Raw genomic sequence first — 20,491 nt, 5'->3', positions numbered from 1 at the left:
GTCAGGCAGAGAAGGACAAATACCATATGTTTGCACGTATAGGAGGATTAGGAGGAACTTGACGGAGGACCAAGGGGGAGAAGAAGGGCGGAAATGGTGGGGGAAAGGGAGAGAGGCAAACCATGAGAGACTCTTGAATGCTGACAAAAACTGAGGACTGAGGGATGTGGGGGGGAGGGGGGGATGGGCATGGAGGAGGGCACTTTGGGGATGAGCACTGAGTGTTATGTGGAAACTAATTTGACAATAAACTATTTGTAAAAAAAATAAAAAAAAAAAAAAAAAAAGTACACCTGCTTGTAAAAGATTTAATTAAAGCATAAAATTAAGAGCTTATAGTAATTTGCCCCCAGAAGGTGTCTGCATTAGGGTAAGAAGGCCTTTTGCTTATGCAGATTATTTGTTATGTGTGTCTTTTGTTTAATATGATGACCTTAAACTAATTGTCCTTATTAGCTGTGCTAGCAGTTCTGGGAAAATATTCCATTGCGGTGAAGTCTTTCATCTTCCTGTCTTCCCCAGTTATGGATCGTACGTAACTTTTACGTCATTATAATTACAGTGTAGGTACCCTTTTTGTGCAACGAGAGTTGTGGGTTAAATAAACCTCAGACTTCTAGGGATTTATACTTTGTATTATGACCTTATCTTAACTTCCTCTCCCGACTGAAGTGCCCGTCAGGGAGGGTGTGGGCTTCCTTACGCCCAGTTCAGCCCTAGAACACAGGCTGCTGACTACCTGACTACGCACCTCCATAGGCCCTTCTGCCTCCACTCTGATTCACACTTCGAATTCTGCCTCTTAGGACTGTTGAGTCTTACTATCCTTCCCTTATTTTTAATATCTTTTTCTAGTTGTCATTGTTCTAGTTAACATTTAAAATTTTCTTACTTGTTCGAAATCTCAAAAGCTAAAATTTGTGCCTGAATTGGAATGATTTTAGGTGTTTGAGCCTGTTTGGCCCTTCATGTAAAGTTTTCCAGCTTTGATGTGTGACAAAGCTGCTCCTTTCACTTAATCCAACTTCCTTGTTGTACTTAGCTTTCTTCTTTTAAAATGAAATTATTTCAAGGGAAGGTCACACCTGAGTGTCACTGTCTGAGAGTTCTTTCTTGCTTGAGGGGTACCTGCATGTAAGGAATGACATTGAATTGAGCAGAGTCACATTTTCGGCCACATTTTTGTTTTTCTTCATGATTAAGCAGTTAAAAGTGCCTGTGTAGGAAATGTCAGGGAAGAACTCCAAACGTTTTGTAGAAGCACAGATGAAATTGAGCGTTCCTTTGTATTATCCTTAAATAACATTCAAACTGATGTGACTACGTCTCCTCAGGTGAGAATTGGTGCCTGTAGTACATTTATTCTCTTTTCTTTTTGCTGGAATTTTCTGCCAGTCTTCTCCTACCCTCTGCCCCTTGCGTTTTGGTGGGTTGCTTCACCAGGACGTTTTCCAGCGGCCTGACCCAGAGCTTAGGGTTCAGACAGGTCTGGTTAGGGTGTAGCTAACAGGACCGGATTTGTGTGAAGTGAGAGCAATCTGTGAGATGTGATGGAAACTTGGCACGAGACCTCTCTGGTGGTGGTGGAAGGTGAGTGGTCACATATGAAGGAAATGATGGCCTTTGAAATTAGGTGGGATGAATAAAGTATGGAAGGGAAGTCTGGCCGACTGTGGAGCCTTTAGAAGAACAGGAGGCATTAAAGAGGGGCAGATACACCGTCAGAGTCCGTGTTGCCAGATCACGGGTGCTTCTGTGATGTGGCCTGAGATTCCGAAGCTACTTTGTACCGCCTACTTGATCTGTGAGAACCAAAGGAGGGAAGTTTGGTTTGTGAGTAGAAACATAATTTAATTAATAAATACGTATTTTGTAGGCAATCCTGTTTTCTGCCACTCTGTTAATATATATGCTTATATTCCAGAGGCTGATTCTTTTCTATTTGTGAGTGATCATTATAATTGCCTTTCTGACATGTTGACAGACCGTCTTTTTTGTATACATGGGTGGATGTTTTCCCTTGATTTTAATAACATTTTCAACATTTGGCAGTGTGGGATCAGGAAGAGCTTATTTTGCTCTTGAAGATCTGTAAACAGCACTGATTATTGATTGAATTAATAGAGCAGTTGTTGTACATGCCTGTTTTTCTCCCACATAGATATTCGAAATATGCACGTAGTAGTGGATTACATTTAAAAATGAGCTTTTCGTTCAAAATTTCCTAATGTGTAATTTTAGCTAATTAAATGGTTTAGTGGATTCGATCAATGTAAAAACCAGCACAGAATCAAGGTTTTATAGCTGATTTAAAAATAACTGCTGAAAGCCTCAGGCTTAAAATTAAATTTTGTTTTAACAGGGCTGAATTTTATGTGACATTTGTAACAACCTAGGGAGATGTTTATTAAAGATGGTGAATAAACCCACTGAGACACGTTCGACCGTTATTTATAGGAGATGAAACGTAAATTTATTCCTAGAGTGGAAAAGGTAAAATATCTCAGAAATTGTGAGTTTGAGTGTGTCCTGTTCTACATACTAAGGCAATTTGGTTTTTGTTCTTATCCTCATATTAAAATTGCTTATCTCTGTTTTAATCACTTCACATCACTATCACTGACCCCTCGGTGGGCTCCTGTGGTTATCAATAGATCTGGTCACACTGAGGATCATTCTTCCTGTCCGTTCCTGTTAATTCCTCTTGTAATTTCTTAATACGTGTGATTGAAATGATGTCAAAACTGATACTCTCATGCTCCATTTTCCTTTCGGGCTCTGTTGTCCTGATTTCCTCCTACCTCTCTCTGTCGTCCAGCCACAGAGGATGCTGCACTTCACAGCAGTCCCAAAATACACCAGTACTCATGTGAGGGGCCCTGCTTTCCCCCTTGCAGTGTGAGGCATCAGGGGCCACAAGGGATCAAACAAAGCAGTGTGTGTGAGTGTGTAACTGGGCTCCCTGCTTCATGGTCCCTTTGTAAGTACAGCATGTTCATTTCCAGTGCAGGTTTTCCAAAATTTTCCTTCTTTTCACATTTTTATTCCCTGAGCCTGTTTCCCTGTCCAGACTCCTTGTCTTTTCACCTCTCCTTCCCAAAGACATCACCTCCAGTTTATCCTTTAGCCTTTCAAATGTCACTTTATTTTAAAATGGTTACAGTATTGATAACCATACACAGAACAGGTAATGATTTGCAGTATATGTTTTTATTCTGTGGTCTGTAGATTCAAGGAATTAATGTGAAACAGCAGCTCTGTTTGCAAGAGGATTCTTAAAAGAGCTGGTTTATAGCAAGTAAAAGTTTTATTCCTCCAGTCCATTTAAAAAAAAAATTGTTCTGTGGTTAAATTTTCTCCTTTTCATCTTTGGCTGCGTATAATGAGGGACTTTTATATTATTTCCAACTTTGTCTTCAGTGTACTATGTTTTTCAATTAAAAAAAAAAGCCAGGCTATTGTTAGTTCTCACTCTTTAATGAATCATTGGATTGGAAAATAACTCATTATATCATCAAGCAGAGATATGTTCCTTTATTTGCATGTAGATAGTGAAGATGAATAATTTATCAAATATTATTAGTGCAGGCTGCATATTACTGAAATCTCAGCAGGATGTAATGAAATTTGTCTCATGCAAGTATGAAGATAGCATGCCTTTGCATAGTCATTATTGAACTTCTGGCATCTCTCAGAGAACTATTAGGTTAGCACGCCAGTCTTGCTCGCCTCTTCATTAACTGGACTTTTGATTGAAGACTTGAACTTATCTTGAAAATCTGTGAAATCTGGCATGCCAAATGCTTGCTTGACTCTAGCTGTGTTTCTACAGCCCAGCAAGAATTTTCAGAATGAATGGAGGACTTAATGTTTCTTATTAAAGTGATTAGTGCAGAAAGGCTGTGACTGATGGTTTTATTACTTCTGGTCATGAAAAGCTGTCTGTACAAGAGTCGTTGAAGCAATGTATTTTTCTGAAACGAAGGCTGATGGAACATGTATATAATTGCCTTTGAATCTTACCCCTGGACTCATTATGTATTTGAGGTGATTTTAAATGATTGCTTTGAAAAAGTTGGCTTTGATTTGCTTGTGGTCTGATTGCACGGGGAGATCAACAGATCTCCTCACAAGCAGCAGTGAAGCTGGACAGTCAAAAACAGACCCCTAGCCCTCTGGAGATTTACTAAAAGTATTCAGCAAATGAGAAGTGTTTATTCATGAAAACAGCTGAACTTTGGGCCAGAACAGTGTGAGTCCACGGCGTCTGTGCCTGGGGCTGCTCCCATTTCCCCTCCTCAGCTCTGTGGCCAGGGTTGTTCAAGGCAGAGCGGACTCTGAAAACCAGGGCTTTGCTGCTGCTTCCAGGACAGCCTGGTGGGTTTGAAGAACCAGGAGTTCAAGTGGAGATTTTGATGGCAAGGGACAGGGAGCGTGTGTGGCTGCCCCTGCCCTAAACTGTGGGACTGTTTGGTGGCGGGACTGGACAGGTGGACGAGCCAGGGCTTTAACAGGGACTTGGGGAAGTGATGGGAGGCTGGCCGAGTCTCCATGGATGGAGTTGACCTGAGGTTGGGCACACGCACTGCAGAGACAGGAGTGAGGCCCACCCCCTGCACGCATCCCCCTGCTGGCGCCTGCACGCCCGTCCTCAGAAGGTGGCAGAGAACCCTAGAAAGCACAGGAAGAAAAGCGGGGGTGCGGACTTGAAAATGTCCTTGACTTTGAGTAACCTCACTGGCTCACATACAGTTCCATCAGCAGATAGAAATCTTATTGGTTAATAGCATTTGAACAAATGTGTAACCAGTCTTTCTTTAATAAAAGGCTTTGCAGATACAGAGTTGACCCCAAGGAAGTCAGGCTTGGTGGTGGGAGGGTGATGGAGAGCTAAGAAGGGACATCAGTAACCCTTCATTGTAGAAGAGATAGACTTCACAGATTTAGTCCAAGTAAGCTTAAAAAAAAATGAAAAAAAAAAACAAAAAAACAAAAACAAAAACCCACCTTATTCCTGGTGGAGGGAAACCTGAATTGAGAATTGCTACAGTATATTATCTAAAATGTTCTATACTCAACAAAGTATTATGATACATGTAAAGAAACTAAGTATAACCATATCCAGGAAAGAAAAAGTATAGATTGCCTTTTTGTGACCAGAAATGTTGGATTTGGCAAAGTCCTAAGTGAAACCATGTTAAAAGCCTTTAAGGAGGAGCACCTGGGTGGCTCTGTTGGTTGAGCATCTGGCTTCAGCTCGGGTCATGATCTCACGGTTTGCTGGTTTGAGCCCCGCATTGGGCTCTGTGCTGACAGCTCAGAGCCTGGAGCCTGCTTTGGATTCTGTGTCTCCCTGTCTCTCTGCCTCTCTCCCACTTATACTCGCTCTCTCTTGCTCCCAAAAATAAATAAAAATGTGAAAAAAAAAAAAGCCTTAAGGAAAGGATGATGACATTGAATTGAATGTAGAATCACAAAAAGAAATTATAAAAAAGAACCAATGGAAAATCTGTAGTTGAAAAGTACAGTAACCGAAATGAAATGTTCATTCCAGAGGCTCATTTGCAGGTTTGAGATGGCAAAAGAAGAAACATTAGCAAATTTGAGGATAGATCAGTAGAAATGGTCCACTCTGAATAACAAGAAAAATCACTGGGGACTGAAAGACCTATGAGATAGCCTGTAGCACACCAACATGTCTTGGAGCCACAGAAGAAGAGATAGAAAAAATACTCCCTCCCAATTAAAAAAAAAAAGTATTACATGAAAACTTCCCAAACTTGATAAAACAATTCCTTTATGGAGCCAAAAGCTGCATGAATTGTATGTGGGAAAGTCATAAAGATCCATACTTAGATACATCATAGGCAAATTGTTGCAAAAGAGAAAATGTGGTGAGGAAGAAGTGACACATTATATGGAAGGGAACAACATTAAGATTGATGCTGACTTCTCAGAAGCAACAGAGGTCACAGGTAGTGGAAGGCTACACAGTTGACCCTTGATCGACATGGTTTTGAACTGTGTGGTCCACTTTGACATGGATTTTTTTACAATACGGTACTGTAAATATATTTTCCTCATGCTTTTCTTAACATTTTCTTAAGCTTGCTTTATTGTAAGAAGTATACAATACATATAGCATATAAACATTTGTTAATCACCTGTGTATGTTATCAGCAAAGCTTCCAGTAAACAGGGTAAGCCATTGATAGTTAGGTTTTTGGGGGAGTCAAAAGCTATGCATGGGTTTTCAACTGTATGGGCTTGATGTTGTTCAAGTCTACTTTGTTCAAGGATCAGCTGTATTCACTGCTCAAAGACAAAAGCTATCAAGTAATAATTTTATATCCAACAAAGGTATCTTTCACAAATTAAGCAAAATACTTGCCCAAGTAAGCAAAGACTCTGTTGCTAGCAGGTTTCCTTTATAAGAAATTAATAAAGTTTCAGACAGAAAGGATGTAGTATCAAATGCTAAGTTTGATACTTTTCTCAGGAGGAAATGAGTGCTAGAAATGGGTAAATATGGTGGATAAAAAATCCTTTGTAAATCTGTATTTTTCCTCTTTTTAAAAGTATACAGTTATATAAAACATTAGTTATAGCCCTGTATTTTGAGGTTTATGCAGCTGTATGTTAATATGTGTGATAGCAATAGCACAAAGAAGGAAGGTGGACATTTGAATCCATATGAAAAAATGAACTGAGACCCTTATACACAAAAAGTGGTAAAGTGGATCCTAGACTTAAAGATAAGAGCTAGAACAGTAGGACTTCGAGAGGAAAATATGAGAGAACTATCTCCCTGTGCTCTTAGGCTAGACCAAGGTTCCTCGATAGAATGGTAAGAACATGAGCTATGAGAAAAAGAAATTGATAAAGTGCTCTTCATTAAATTGAAAACCATTTTTTTCTTTTATTTTTAATGTTTGTTTATTTTTGAGTGAGAGAGACAGAGTGTCAGCAGGGGTGGGACAGAGAGAGACGGAGACACAGAATCTGAAACAGGCTCCAGGCTGTGAGCTGTCAGCACAGAGCCTGATGTGGGGCTCGAACCCACGAACTGTGAGATCATGACCTGAGTGGATGTTGGATGCTTAACCAACTGAGCCTCCTAGGTGTCTCGAAAACACTTAACTTTTTAAAAGATCCTATCGCAAAAGTGAAACAGTATGCTGCAGACTGAGTAAAATATTTAAAAATCACATCTGAAAAAGGCTTTGTCAGCAGACTAAAGAAATCTTATAACACAATAATAAGGTAGTTATTCCAGTTAAAATATTGGCAAACTTCTGGAGTAGACATATTAGTGAGGGTTCTCCAAAAAAACAGCCAATAGGGTGTGTGTGTCTTTGTGTGTGCGCATGTGTACATGTATGTGTTCAAAAGAAGTGTATTATAAAGAATTGGCTCATATCATTATGGAGACATGGCGAAGATTGAGAATTCCCAAGATACGTAGTCGGCAAGCTGCCTAAGAGAGCTGATGTGTGGTTCATGTCCAAGTCCAAAGGTCTGAGACTCAGAGCTGATGGTGTAAGTATCAGTCTGCAGTTGGGCAGAAACAAGACCCCAGAAGAGCCTGTGCTTCAGCCAGAATTCCAAGGCTGGAAAAGAACAAGGACCCAGTTCAACAGTTAGCCAATAGCTGTTCCTTCTTAGCTTTTTTGTTCTTTCAGGCCTTTGATTGATTGGATATGGCTCACCAGTGTTAATCTGCTTTACTCAGTCTACTGATTCAGATGCCTGTCTTACCCAGAAAGACCATTGTGAAAACCCAAAATATTGTTTGGCTAAACGTCTGGGCATTCTGTGGCCCAGTCAAGTTGACACATAAAAATTAACCATCACAACATTTTACCAAAGAAGATATACACTTGGCTAATAAACACATGAAAAGGTGCTCAACGTCATTAGTCATTATGGAAATACATAAATTCATTTGAACCACAGTAATAAGCTACTTCCCCCTAGAGTGGCTGTTGTCAAAAAACTTACAATGTGAGGTCTTGGCGACAATGGAAGGAAACCCAAACCCTCATACTTACCCGGTAGGATATAAAATGGTACCCCACTTTGGAAAACAGTGGTTTCTTATAAAGTTAGATATAAATTGTCCACATGACCTGGCAATTCCATTACTAGGAGTTGCAGAGAAATGAAAACATATATCCACATAAAGACTTGTACGTGAATGTTCCTAGAAGCATTTTCTAATAGGTATTAATTGGAAACAGTCCAAACATCCACCAGCTGGCAAACAGATGAACAAAAAGGGATATATTTTGGAATGGAAGCAAGAGTGGAGTACAAATAAGCTTGAGACAATTTTGAGGGTGATGGAAATGTTCTAAAACAGGGTTTTTTGTGAAGATTGCACAACTGCGCATGTTTATTTAAAAGTCGTTGAGTTGTATACTATTAATGGGTGAATCCTATAGGATGTTAAAGTTATTAAAAGTTATAAAAAATCCTATGTGTGTAATACACAAAGGACAAAGTAAACATGGAAAACTAATTGGAGAATCTGAAGGGGGTGGGAATTCTTTGTACCATTCTTCCATATTTTCTACAACTGCAATTCAAACTTTCAATATTAGACAAATTTTTATGACTCCTATAAATAGCCTGATTTTCTTTTGTGATATTAAAAAGCAAATTTAAAAACTTGTGTTTGTTTTTAAAAAACCAAACCCTAAAGTGTCATTGTATCTCAGCTTTTTAGTTCTTTTTTCTTGGATTTACTATTTGCTCCCAGGGGATAATCTGCTTTTGCACTTTTTAAAATTCGCCAGTGGTGCAGTTGGCTGGCAGGCACACTGCCCCTGTGAGCTCCCCCACCCGCATGTGGTTTATACTTGAGAGCACAGGTACCTTGCCCTGTGCCATGCTGGGGGTATTCCCAGTTCTGTCATCTGTGCAGGAGAAAGGTGCAGATACTATAAGTAGAGCCCTTTTGAGTGCAGGACACGCACACAGCTGTTTTTCCCTTTGGCATTATTTCTTAGGACAATGATTATATCTTCTCCTGTTTTATTGTTTGTTTCATAGAGGAAGACCATTTATTGAGAGCAGTGAATGAGAGTGAAGTTCTGTGACTCGTGCTAATGTGTATTTATATGCTTTATTTGAAGGTCACTCGGTGAGACTACTGGGTCAGAAAAAGAATAATGGAAGGTGGTTGGGGGGAGCGCCATTGGATTTGCCAAAGATCAGGAAGAATCCGCTAATAGAAATTATTTCCATCAATACTGGGTAAGTGTCTCTCAAGCTTACTCATAAAATATTCAGTATATTCCATCCATGAATTCAGGTTTCTTTTTGCCCTGGACATGGGACAGAGTAAAACAATTGAATGTTTTTATGGGAAGGAAAAATCAAAAAGCTCTAAACCAAATGAATATAATTCCCTCTAGAAAATGTTCCCTGAGTACAAATTATATTCGCAGGAAGGGTTTAGGTTTTTGATTAATATTATTCTGACTTCTTTTTGGTAATAGACAATGGGTTTTGTTTTCCAGTCATACCCCTGGGTTAAAATATTTTTAAGAAGAGTGTTTTGGGGGCACCTGGGTAGCTCAGTCGGTTAAGTGTCCGACTTCCACTCAGGTCAGGATCTCATGGTTCCTGGGTTCCGGCATCGCTGTGGGCTCTGTGCTGTCGGCATAGCTCATTGGGTTGTTTACTTGTAATGGGTGGGTCTTATAGGATGTTAAAAGTTATAAAAATACTATCTATACAATCGGCAAAGGACAAAGTAAACCTGGAAAACAGTAATTGGAGACTCTGAAGGGGAGAATCTGTGCTGACAGATCAGAGCCTGGAGCCTGCTTTGGATTCTGTGTCTCCTTCTCTCTCTGCCCCTCCCGCTTGTGTTTTGTCTCTCTCTCTCAAAAATAAATAAACATTAAAAAAAATTTTTTTTAAAGAGTGTTTTGTTGTCGGAATGGTTAACATACCCAGTCATCTTTGACGGTTTATTTTCAGTAGGGTTATAAGTAAAAAACGCCCAAGATACTAATCATGGTTTGATTATTAACTCTCTGAAATACATGTTTGAAAATGTTGCCCTTTTGAGCTTTAAAGTGAAAATAAGCATGGTAACTGAATATTAAGCACTCTTAATTTCCACCTCTTTGTCTGAAGTTCTTCTCCCTTACTATAACTCGTGGCGTGCCCATTCGTACTTGGTTTTATTTGGATTTACTGAATTTGTAGTCAGCGTTAGTGTGGTTTGAATGTATTATAAGGCCAAGTCCCTTTTTCATTCATAAAACTGCCTCTCACAGACGCAAGCTGTCCTCCTCTTTGATTTCAGCTTCCTTCCCTCCTTTCTAGAATGGTTTTCCTCTGTCCGTTCCTTCCTTCATGCTGTTTCCTGTGGAGAGAAGGCCAACTTGTCTCTTGCTTCTCCAGCACTTTCTACCTCTCTCTAAGCAGTTGCCTTCTCTTCCTCCCCACAGTTAACAGCTAATGTTGTCATTGGTCATCTTTTCTCTAGTTTTATCACCTTCTGGTTAACCCTTCCCACCACTGCCAAAGATCAGGGAAAGTTGAAGAAGTCATTTGGTTTCTCCCTAAAGGCCCCATAGGGTCACTTTCATTTCACTTGGTGAGTTTGCCCTGGAACAACACGTGGCCTTTGGGGTTGTAGATTCAGAAACATGCACTCATCAAGCTCATCAAATGATTAAATCAGAATGTGACAGTGAGAAATGCAGTTATCACATTGACTAGAGTATCTAATCTATTCTCTTTTTTGAGCCTGAGCCAAATTATAAGCATAAGGCTGTTTCCTACTCCCTCTGTCTCAATTATTCTTCTCCTTCCTTGAGGTATTGCAGGTTTTCCTTTTTATTCCTGATTTCCTACATAAAACTCCCATATTCCTACTTTCCTTGTCCTCCATATTTGCCTTATTTTCTTCTGTAACACTTCTCACTATTGAAGCATATACGAGTTCATTTATATTTTAATTGTCTCCCCTCATTGGTGTATAATGAGCTCCAAGATGGCGGGGAATTTCGACTCTTCTCTACCACTGTAGCCCTAGTGTACAGAAAACTATACACAGCAGGGATTTAATAAATATTTACTTACTGAATGAATGAATCATTGATTTTTATAATTTGAAAGTTTAATGGGTTTATGCTAAATTCTCCTCACAGTACAGATGGCCTTGCCAGTTGGACAGTAATACTTGGAGTTTGGCTAAGCATGCTTTCTCCTGAACAATGCCTTTAAGAAGGGCAAAGTCAAGTGTTCCTGAGAATATCTCTCTTTTTTCAGTATAGGATAGAACAACACCTTTTTGCCAAGACACATTTCTTTAAGTGTGTTAACATTTTAGGGTCTTTCAAATGCTGTTGTATTTAGATCCATTTGGCCTCTTCAGGGTGACTTTGCAGCTCTTGATGACCTATTGCATGTTGCTTGTAATCGTTTGTTTTCAAAGATGCTTTATCACCCCCGGCTTCACCCTCCCGTGTGGAGTCACTCTCAACTACTCAACATGCCCGAACTCCCGGTCCTCCTCTGTCTTGACTGCGGGCCTCTGTGCATGCTGTCACGTGTGCCAGGCAGGACTTCTCTTTTCCCAGTTCATCTTGTTGGTAATCCTTCCCTACATGGTTACGTGCTTTTCTTGGGGCAGGGGGGAGGTGGCTTCTTACTCCTCTTTCCATGACCAGGCTGATACATCGCTCTTAATTAACATGGTGCGTTTACCATGTTCCCTTGTACCATGGATATGGCACTTTCACACTGGATCGTTTTTATTTCCCAGTAAATTGTAAGCTTCCTGGGCTTTGAAAGTATTTCAGTTATCATTGTGTTCTTAACTGTGTGTTCAGTGTCTGGTACAAAGTGAGTGCTCAATAAATATTTGTGACTACAGCTTTTATTTTAAGTGCATCACTAGTATTCATTGCCATCAGAAAATTTTAGACATTTGCTTTAGGTGACCATTTTATTTTTTTAAATTTTTAAATTTTTTTAATGTTTTTATTTTTGAAAGAGAGAGAGAGAGAGAAGAGAGATTGAGAGAGAGAGGAGAGAGAATCTGAAGCATGTTCCAGGCTCTGAGCTGTCAGCACAGAGCCCAACGTGAGGCTTGAACCCATGAACCATGAGATCAAGACCTTAGCCAAAGTTGGATGCTCAACGGACTGAGCCACCCAGGCGCCCCTAGGTATCCATTTTAAGTAGCATTAAGTTAAAGTTTTTCATATATTTGGAGTTTCCCTTCTTTTGAATTTAGTGTTTCTTAACATGAGGCTCTACTATAAACTTCTTAAAGCTCCCCGGATATTAGCTGTCACTGTGTCATCCCCTGTCTCCCCTATTACTGCATAAACTCACCCTTAGTAAGTAAATTAGCAAGTATGCTTTGCATATTAAGAGAAATCAGTCTGTCCTGTCTCTAATTGAGAGAACGGTTTCTAACCTTCCCTGACTACTAATCACTTTCCCGAATCAGGTGTGGCCTTTTCATCTGTTCTTCTGGTGAGAGCATCCTGTGGGCATTTGTCACAGCCTCACTCTTCACATCTTAGCTTGGATTTCATTTCTGACCTATGGTGGAGCTCCTTGCCTTTTTATTTTTAAACATAGATTTAAATGTTTTATTTATTTTTATTTTTTAATGTATATTTTTAAGAGAGAGAGAGTCAGAGCATGAACAGGGGAGGGGCAAAGAAAGAGGGAGACATAGAACCTGAAGCAGGCTCCAGGCTCCAGGCTGTCGGCACAGAGCCTGATGTGGGGCTTGAACGCAAGAACCGTGAGATCATGACTTGAGCCCAAGTTGGACGCTTAACTGACTGAGCCACCCAGGTGCCCCATTACATTTAAATGTTTTAAAAGCATTTTACCCATAATTATTTCTGACAAGAGAAAATGATCCTTCCCATCAAAATCTTGACAGAGTTTTATTGTTTTCAAATTAAATGAGGACAAAAATTTATGTCAAGTTTTTCATTTGGGAAGAGGCTCAAATTTGCAGCACATTTTATTGTATGTTAGTAAATTGTTGAGGTTACTAATTAGAGTCTACAGAATTGTTATGCTTTGTTACATTTCTATAGAAGTATAAGGAGTATATTAATTCCTTAACCAATGAAGAAGTTAAAATTTTCAGGTCTTGCCAGAGTCTGGATGAGCTGAGAGATTACTAATTTGAGAATGCCTTTTAATTTATTTTTTTAAATTTTTAAAAATTTATTTATTTTGAGAGAGAGAGGGAGAGAGACAGTGTGAATGGGGGAGGGGGAGAGAGAGAGGAGGGGAGGGGACAGAGAATCCCAAGTAGGCTCCATGGTGTCAGTGCAGAACCTGATGCGGGGCTTGAACTCACAGATTATGAGATCATGACCTGAGCTGGAATCAAGAGTCGGACGGTCCACCGAGTGAGTCACCCAGGCATGCCAAGAATGCCTTTTATGTCTTAAATAACATTTTATCTTTTCTCCTAGACTCTCTTTCCAGTGTTCACTTACTCATTTTTATTTACATTTGCTATATTCAGTATATATATCCACTTGATTCAATGTGCAGTTTCCGGTGCTCTCCTTGTTTTCTGAGCTGAGCTTCTTCAGCTTAGCTGTTGCTTGTCTTCAAAGCTCTCATGTCTAGACGGTCTGTCATGCAGTAGAGACCCCCTGTGGGAAACATGAACGGGACATGTCTGTCTAGTATGGAGATAACATTAGCTCTGTGGATGTGACTCTGAAAAACAGGTGAAAATGAAGTTAAGGGTGATTGCTAGTGCATATTGAGTGCTTCATGTATGCCAGGCACAATTCTATGAAATGTATATTATTTCCTATATTTAATCCTTAAAGCAGCCTTATAAGATTTTTTTTTTTTTAAACTAAAGTGCAGAGAGGTTAAGGGCCTTTTACCTGTCAGGTAGCTGGTAAGTGGCTAAGACACAGACTTAGCTATTAACTCCATCAGATACTTTTGTGGGTTCACAGGAGCAAGGCATCCTATTCGGTGTGGTTGGGAGAGAGGGATCTTTTGGGAGCAGAGTAATCTTTGCATTATAGAGACTTTTGAAATGGACCCTGAAAGACAGACAGTTAGAGTTTGATAATATGTATGGAAGTGTATTCCGTTTCAAATTACTACGAACTGGGTTGCTTCAAACTCACACATGTATTATTTTACAGTTCTGGAAGTCAGAAGTCTAACACAGGTCTTTGCTATGCTAAAATCAAGCTGTTGGCCGGACCTTGTTCTGTAGGTTCCCGTGGGGAATCCACTTACTTCTTTTGTGCATCATCTAAAGACCACCCACATTCGTTGCCTGTGGGCCCTTTCTTCCTCTTCAGAGCCTGCAACATGGCATTTCTTTTCTGTCTTTTTCCCCTAGTCCCATCTCCTCCCACCCCACTCACTCTCTGCCCCACTCTTAGTGATTACACTGGAGCCATCTGGATAATTTAGTATCAGCTGATTAGCAACCTTAACATCAGCTGCAACTTTAATTCCGATTCGGCATGCAAAGCTCCAGGGACTAGGACAGATATGATGAGAAAATTGTAGAGAGAGAAAAAAATGAACGAAGGCATCTGGGTGGACCAGGTGAGTTGTTGGTGAAGAAGATAGTTTTCTCCAGGCCGTGTGGTGTTTCCAGGGCATGTAAGGAAAAGTGGGATAAATCATCATCTGTGTGAAGACTTGAGTTGCCCCAGGTTGAGAAAGTATACTTAATTCGGCTGCTAAAGGAAAAGGAGAGCCACTGAAGTCTAGAGTAGAGGTGAGAGAGAATCATAGCCAGGCATCAGGAAGATGATTCTGGCACCAGCTGGTAGTGTGGGTTGGTGTTGGAAGACCGGTCCAGGGAGACGACCTTACAGCAGCCCAGCCAGCAGGGGGTGAGGCCCTGAGTGGTAGTTTGAGGAATGAAAAGCAAGGAGAGCAGAAATGTGTCATGGTTAAGATGATGGGCTTTAGTTGGGGTTCCTGGGTGGCCCAGTCAGTTAAGTGTCCGACTCTTGATTTCAGCTCAGGTCATGATCTCATGGTTTATGAGTTCAAGCCCCACGTTGGGTTCCACTCTTACAGTGCAGAACCTGCTTGGGTCTCTCTCTCTCTCTCTCTGTCTCTCTGTCTCTCTCTCTCTCTCCTCCTTCCATTCTCTCTTTATCTCAAAATAATTAAACCTAAAAAAAGAAAAGAAGTTGGGCTTTGGCATACTTCATCAGAGTTGTTTGTAAATGTCAATTTGGACATTGCCAAATGTGGTTGGCGATGGAAACACAAAGCCCCCAAAGCAGCTTTAGTTGGAGAGGCGTGAGTGAGTGAGGCCACTGAAGGTGAGTGGTCAGTGCCTGCATATAGGAAATGGGAGGAGGCCTCTGTGAACTAGAAGTAGGCAGAGGCGAAGGATTATGAACATGGAGTGTCATATCATCTGTCGTTTCGGACCCCTTCTGGAGAAATAATGTTGGAACAGGGGAGCTGTTTTAGGAGAGTGGGAAAAATAAAAATCAGGTTCAGAATTAGTTAAGTTTTGCTCCAGGAAAATTACTCTTTTGAGCCATTTAACTATGAAGGAAGAGAGGTGTTCTCTAGAGAATAGAAGGATTCTTCTGTCTGATCCTGTTTAGAGGCAGAGGGGTAAGGAGGAGAAATACATTGGCAGGTGAAGCTGTTTCAGCAGGATTGTGTATGCAGATGGGAAGGTAAGCTTGGCAAGGAGGAAGGACACTTCTGTGCCTCCCTGGATATAGCAGTGAAGGATGTGAGTAAGCCTGAGTGTAGAACTTAGTTCTTTTTCTTAAAGACCTTGACCGATTTATTTATTTCTTGTTTACTTACTTATTTTTGAGGGAGAGACAGGGAACCAGTGGGGAGGAGAAGAGTGAGGGGGAGGAAGACAGAGAATCCCAAGTAGTCTCCGCACTGTCAGCTCAGAGCCTGATGTGGAGCTTGAACTCCCGAACCATGTCAATCATGACCTGAGCCGAAATCGAGTTGGACACTTAACCGACTGAGCCACCTAGGCGCCCCAGGATCTTGACCGAGTTCACGTACACAAAGTGTTTCAGTTCTTTCAGGTAGCAAGCGAAATAGAGGGTATGTGTCAGTGTTTTGCCCCAGTATGTGTTAGTTACTGTACCACAATCCTGTGATGGGCCTGACTTGGGACAGAACCAGTTCTTGATTGGAATTCCAGCCGTGTCCCCAGGACTCATGAGTGCCCTTTGTCCCTCCCTTTCTCTCATTGCTGCTGGTGTCCAGTTGTTAGCCTACACTGTGTATTTTCTACAAACTGCAAGTTACATCTCATGTTAGATTCTAATTAAATCTCCAGCCAGAAATAAGCCAATGTCTCAGGTAAAGATACAGATTTGAAGATTTTCTTTAAATTGGTGGAATGGGGTCATAGTTCTGAAATAACAATATGTGGATATATGTGGATATTTATGTAGTTGTATGTGGGTGTATGAGGATATTTATGTAGATTTAACAAAAGGATCAATCCAGTGCTGTAGTCCATGTAATACAGAGTCTACATGTGTATAAACAAAGAAGTGAGCTGAGGTTGGAAGGTTCTGTTATTGTTGGGGGACCTCATTTGTGTGATTGCCTTATTTTTTCCAAGTACTAAGCATGGAGATAGAACCAAGGTAGTGTAGAGATGGAATTGGGTCACTAAGAAAATCTGTGCCTTATTTTTGCCTTCCTTGTCACTTATAGTCATCAGTTTTGACAATTTCTTGGCAATTGTGTTCTTCCAAAGCCAAGAGTTGGACACTGCGTAGCCGTTCAGATAGAAGTTGTATCATTTTTTAGGTAGTACCATCAGATGATTATCCCTAGTTTGAAGGGATAATCCTCCCCTGGGCTAAACACATCTGAGAAAATACTGTCTGACCGTGTAATATTTTACTGATACTTTCTCTTTTAAGATTTATCTCATTTTTCTTATTACTTGCCATCTGTCAGACGTAAAATGATGGTATATGGGAACCTTTAAGGGGGAAATCTAATTTTCTCTGAGATTATGTACTTGAATTTATTATCATTTTTTAAAGTATCTGTTACTTTTTTCCACCTGTAACATCATATATTTGTGAAAAAAGCTAACTTGGATGTTTTTACTTTCTTTCTGTAACGTCCAGAATTTATCATGTCTATCCCAGTGCTGTATTCACAGGTGTCCTCTCAGTGTTTAATGAGTGAATGAAGCATTGATAATTTATTTTATGTAAGTGAAGTTACTTTTAGAGAAATATAATCACAGTTAATAACAGCTTGTTATCTTTCTGGTTCAAATGATTAAAACATGAAACAGTATTAACTAGATACACTCATAGTACGTCTGAAACTGGAACTGTGATGTGCTTACCACACATAACCAGCTATTGTGTTAGGTACTATGATATGTACAAAGGTGAATATTTCCCAAGTCAACAGGTAACTAACATTGAATCAGCTAATCCAAAACACGCAGCTCTAAACAGAATTAATTGCAGTTCCTCTCTGGGGAAGATTTGGATCTCTTTCTACTCTATATTCTGGGGAATGCTTTTAGACCGCAGCGTGACTATCTTTCTAGGGGCTAAGGGTACACAGCAGGGACTCCTTAGACCTCTGAATTGGAGCTGTGAGTTAGTCAGACATTTTCTTAACTGCCTCTCTGTGAGATGCGGTGGCAGCAACACAGTTAAAAAGTTTCCAGACCTTGGACATCAGACAAGACGACTGCCAGCGTGAGTACACGCCATCGTGAGTACACGCGTGGTAAATCGAAGCTACAGGTATTATCTTCTTAAGTTACTCTTAAGTTACAGCTTTCAGAAAATTACATTGCATAAAAAAACATTTTTAGAGGTATTTAATTAGAAGTGCTCTAAAAAGCTTCTAATTAAGGTTCCAAGGAGATTCCGTTAGCAGTTTGAGTATCTGTGGTATCACACTCATACTAGGGTGAATCTTTTTAATATTGTGGGAGGATAAAATTTGGGAAATCTTATAATCTCTTTGAAATGACTGCATATTTGAGTATATTCAGTAATGATTTATTGAGGTCTTATCTCTCAGCATCATGTGAAGAAATAAGCTGTTATTTTTTTTAGCCCATGCTAGACTGTTGTCCAGACGTCATGATTATATAAATCCTGGCCTTCTGAATGTGCTCTCTTGAGAAACTCCTTCAGCTTTGGGGTCCTTCTTAGACACAGCTGTTAGAAGGTCCCAGTACCTCTCTCCTCCAAGAGGTAGAATCCCAAGATAAACATTTCGCCGAAAGGATTTGGCAGACTATATATAGTCATTCTCTAATTTAAAAATTGTGGGTCCGTATTGGCTTTTTATATATCGGGTGCTGGTGCTGTGAACCAGCCTCAGCCAGTTTTGTTACATACAACTAACTCTTGGGGCTTTTTGAGAGACCGTAGTCGCTACCAATAGGGATTACTTATTTCCTTATAACCCAGCTGTCAGATTATAATGAAAGCAAGTCCCGGTCCGGAATCTATAATAAGAACTTATTAAGCAAGCTGGCACAGTCCAGCTGTTCTTGTAAGCTTTGTGAAGTCCTATTTCTCTCTCCTTTTGGGTGATTAAATCACACCTTGCACGAGAGGGTTGCTGGAGCCCGATGAGACAGTATGGTCAGCTTCAGTTGACCAGAATCCGCTACCAGTGTCCAGTGCTGGGACCAGTAGGGACCAAGGCAGAGCAGTACCCTTAATGTTCCAAAGCGTCATGTGACGACAGCTGCGAAGACTGGTTCAGGGACCAGGGCTGGGTCACCAATGAATGATGGCTGGTCTGTGACAAATGTAGAAATTGAGAGCAATTATTTTAGAAACTTTTAAAGCCATTTAACATTGCTGCAATGTCTTGTAATTCATTGTCATTGTATTTTATAAAACTAATGGTTTACAAGAGGTCGGAAATCAAAATCCTGGTCTGTCACTATAGTTGAAACACTGGTCTCAGCCACTGTGTTGCAAGACTCTTCACCCTATTGTGGAGGATAAGTTAGCCAGCCCACTTATCTTGAGTGCCACTGATTTCACTAATTAGATCCTGTTTCTGCTGTCTTTTATGCTAATAGTTAACCACTCGTGCTTACTATGGTAGTTAAGCACTACTTTTACAAATGCAGATTTATTTCTGTCATTTATTATGCTAAGTTGCAAAGCCTCTTCTGTTGTCCAAAGATAAAAAGCTAAAACATTCCTGTAATCTCTGGAAGGTAGCCTTTCTGATTAAATACTAGAAGAGAGAGACTCTGAGAGTTGTAGTTTAAATGACTCGCACATTTTATATTATGCTGTCTACGATCAGTTCTTTCACAAGCAAACCAGTCCTAATGTATGGTTTCCACGAAACTTGAACCCAGAGCTTGTAACGGTTCTTTTAGCATGTTCCCACAGTGAGCAGAAAGCTGTTGTTATTTTTGTTCTTCCATAAGCTTATGGAGGTCAGGAACCTTCTGTCTTTTTTTTTTCTAGGAGAGAGAGAGAGAGACAGCGTGAGCAGGGGAGGGTCAGAGAGAGAGGGAGTCACAGACTGAAGCAGGCTCCAGGCTCTCAGCTGGCAGTCAGCACAGAGCCCGACGCAGGGCTCGAACCCACGAACCGCGAGATCATGACCTAAGCGAAAGTCGGACGCCCAACCGACTAAGCCCCCCAGGCCCCCCAGGAACCTTCTGTCTTGATCATGAACCTGGAATGTGACTCCAGTTCATTCCAGAGAAGACACTGGGGTCCATCGCACGTTGGAGAGAGCTCTGCACTTGGGTTTGGGAGCATAGACAGTTATTTTCTGGCTTCATGAGTCAGGTAAATTAGAGACCTCTTAGAATTGATTTCTTTCTAATGTGAACACAGGCTGCCTGTTACATGTGTCCCCTGACTCGGTGTGGGTACTTTAATATGTGTTTTCCCTAGAATTTAGATGTTGCTCTAACATTTTCCATGACTCCTTCTCCCCTTCCTTTGTCTTCTTCCTTTGTTCTATTATGCAAGATAGTTTCTGGTACTAGAATTTAGGGTTCAGAGTTTGTTTAATTCATCAGCTCATTAATCTCCTACTTCACTGTTCAGTGTTAAGTGAATGACAGACTTTTAAAAAAACTTAGGGTGCCTGGGTGGCTCAGTCTGTTAAATATCTGACTCGATCTCAGCTCACGTCTTGATCTCAGGGTTGTGAGTTCAAACCCCATGTTAAAAAAAAAAATCTTAGTTTCCCATGTAGCTTGTGTCTTGCACCCAGTGTTCACTTCATAAATATTTTAGTATTTTAGTGACAGCAGTGCTACTTAAATGCAGAAATTTTTTTTTTTCTGGCTGGAGTATAATTCTTTTGACTTCTCTCTTGTTTTGATTGTTTTGTAGAAAATGAGAATATGATAATTTGGACTATGAATGAAGTGAAACTTACTCAAACAATTAAATGTGTGAAATTGAAGCATTTATGGCAGTTTTGAACTTGTTACATTTTTATGTTTGTCCAAAAACTAGCT

The 20,491-nt window shown here is 40.3% G+C and overlaps 1 protein-coding gene across 7 annotated transcripts in view; it reads left to right on the top strand.

Moving 5' to 3' along the window:
* CDKAL1 (CDK5 regulatory subunit associated protein 1 like 1) overlaps nt 1-20,491 on the top strand; it is a 706,117-nt gene that overhangs the window by 217,038 nt on the left and 468,588 nt on the right. For all 7 annotated transcript variants that reach the window (XM_039237460.1, XM_039237461.1, XM_039237462.1 and 4 more), the window contains one exon: nt 9,138-9,258. In XM_039237460.1, the coding sequence (XP_039093391.1) occupies nt 9,138-9,258 (121 nt within the window). The remainder of the gene's footprint in view (nt 1-9,137; nt 9,259-20,491) is intronic.

This window comes from Hyaena hyaena, unplaced genomic scaffold (genome assembly GCF_003009895.1).
Source record: "Hyaena hyaena isolate Hyena2069 unplaced genomic scaffold, ASM300989v1 scaffold_125, whole genome shotgun sequence".
NCBI lineage: Eukaryota > Metazoa > Chordata > Mammalia > Carnivora > Hyaenidae > Hyaena > Hyaena hyaena.
This window is presented reverse-complemented; position numbering and strand designations above follow the sequence as displayed.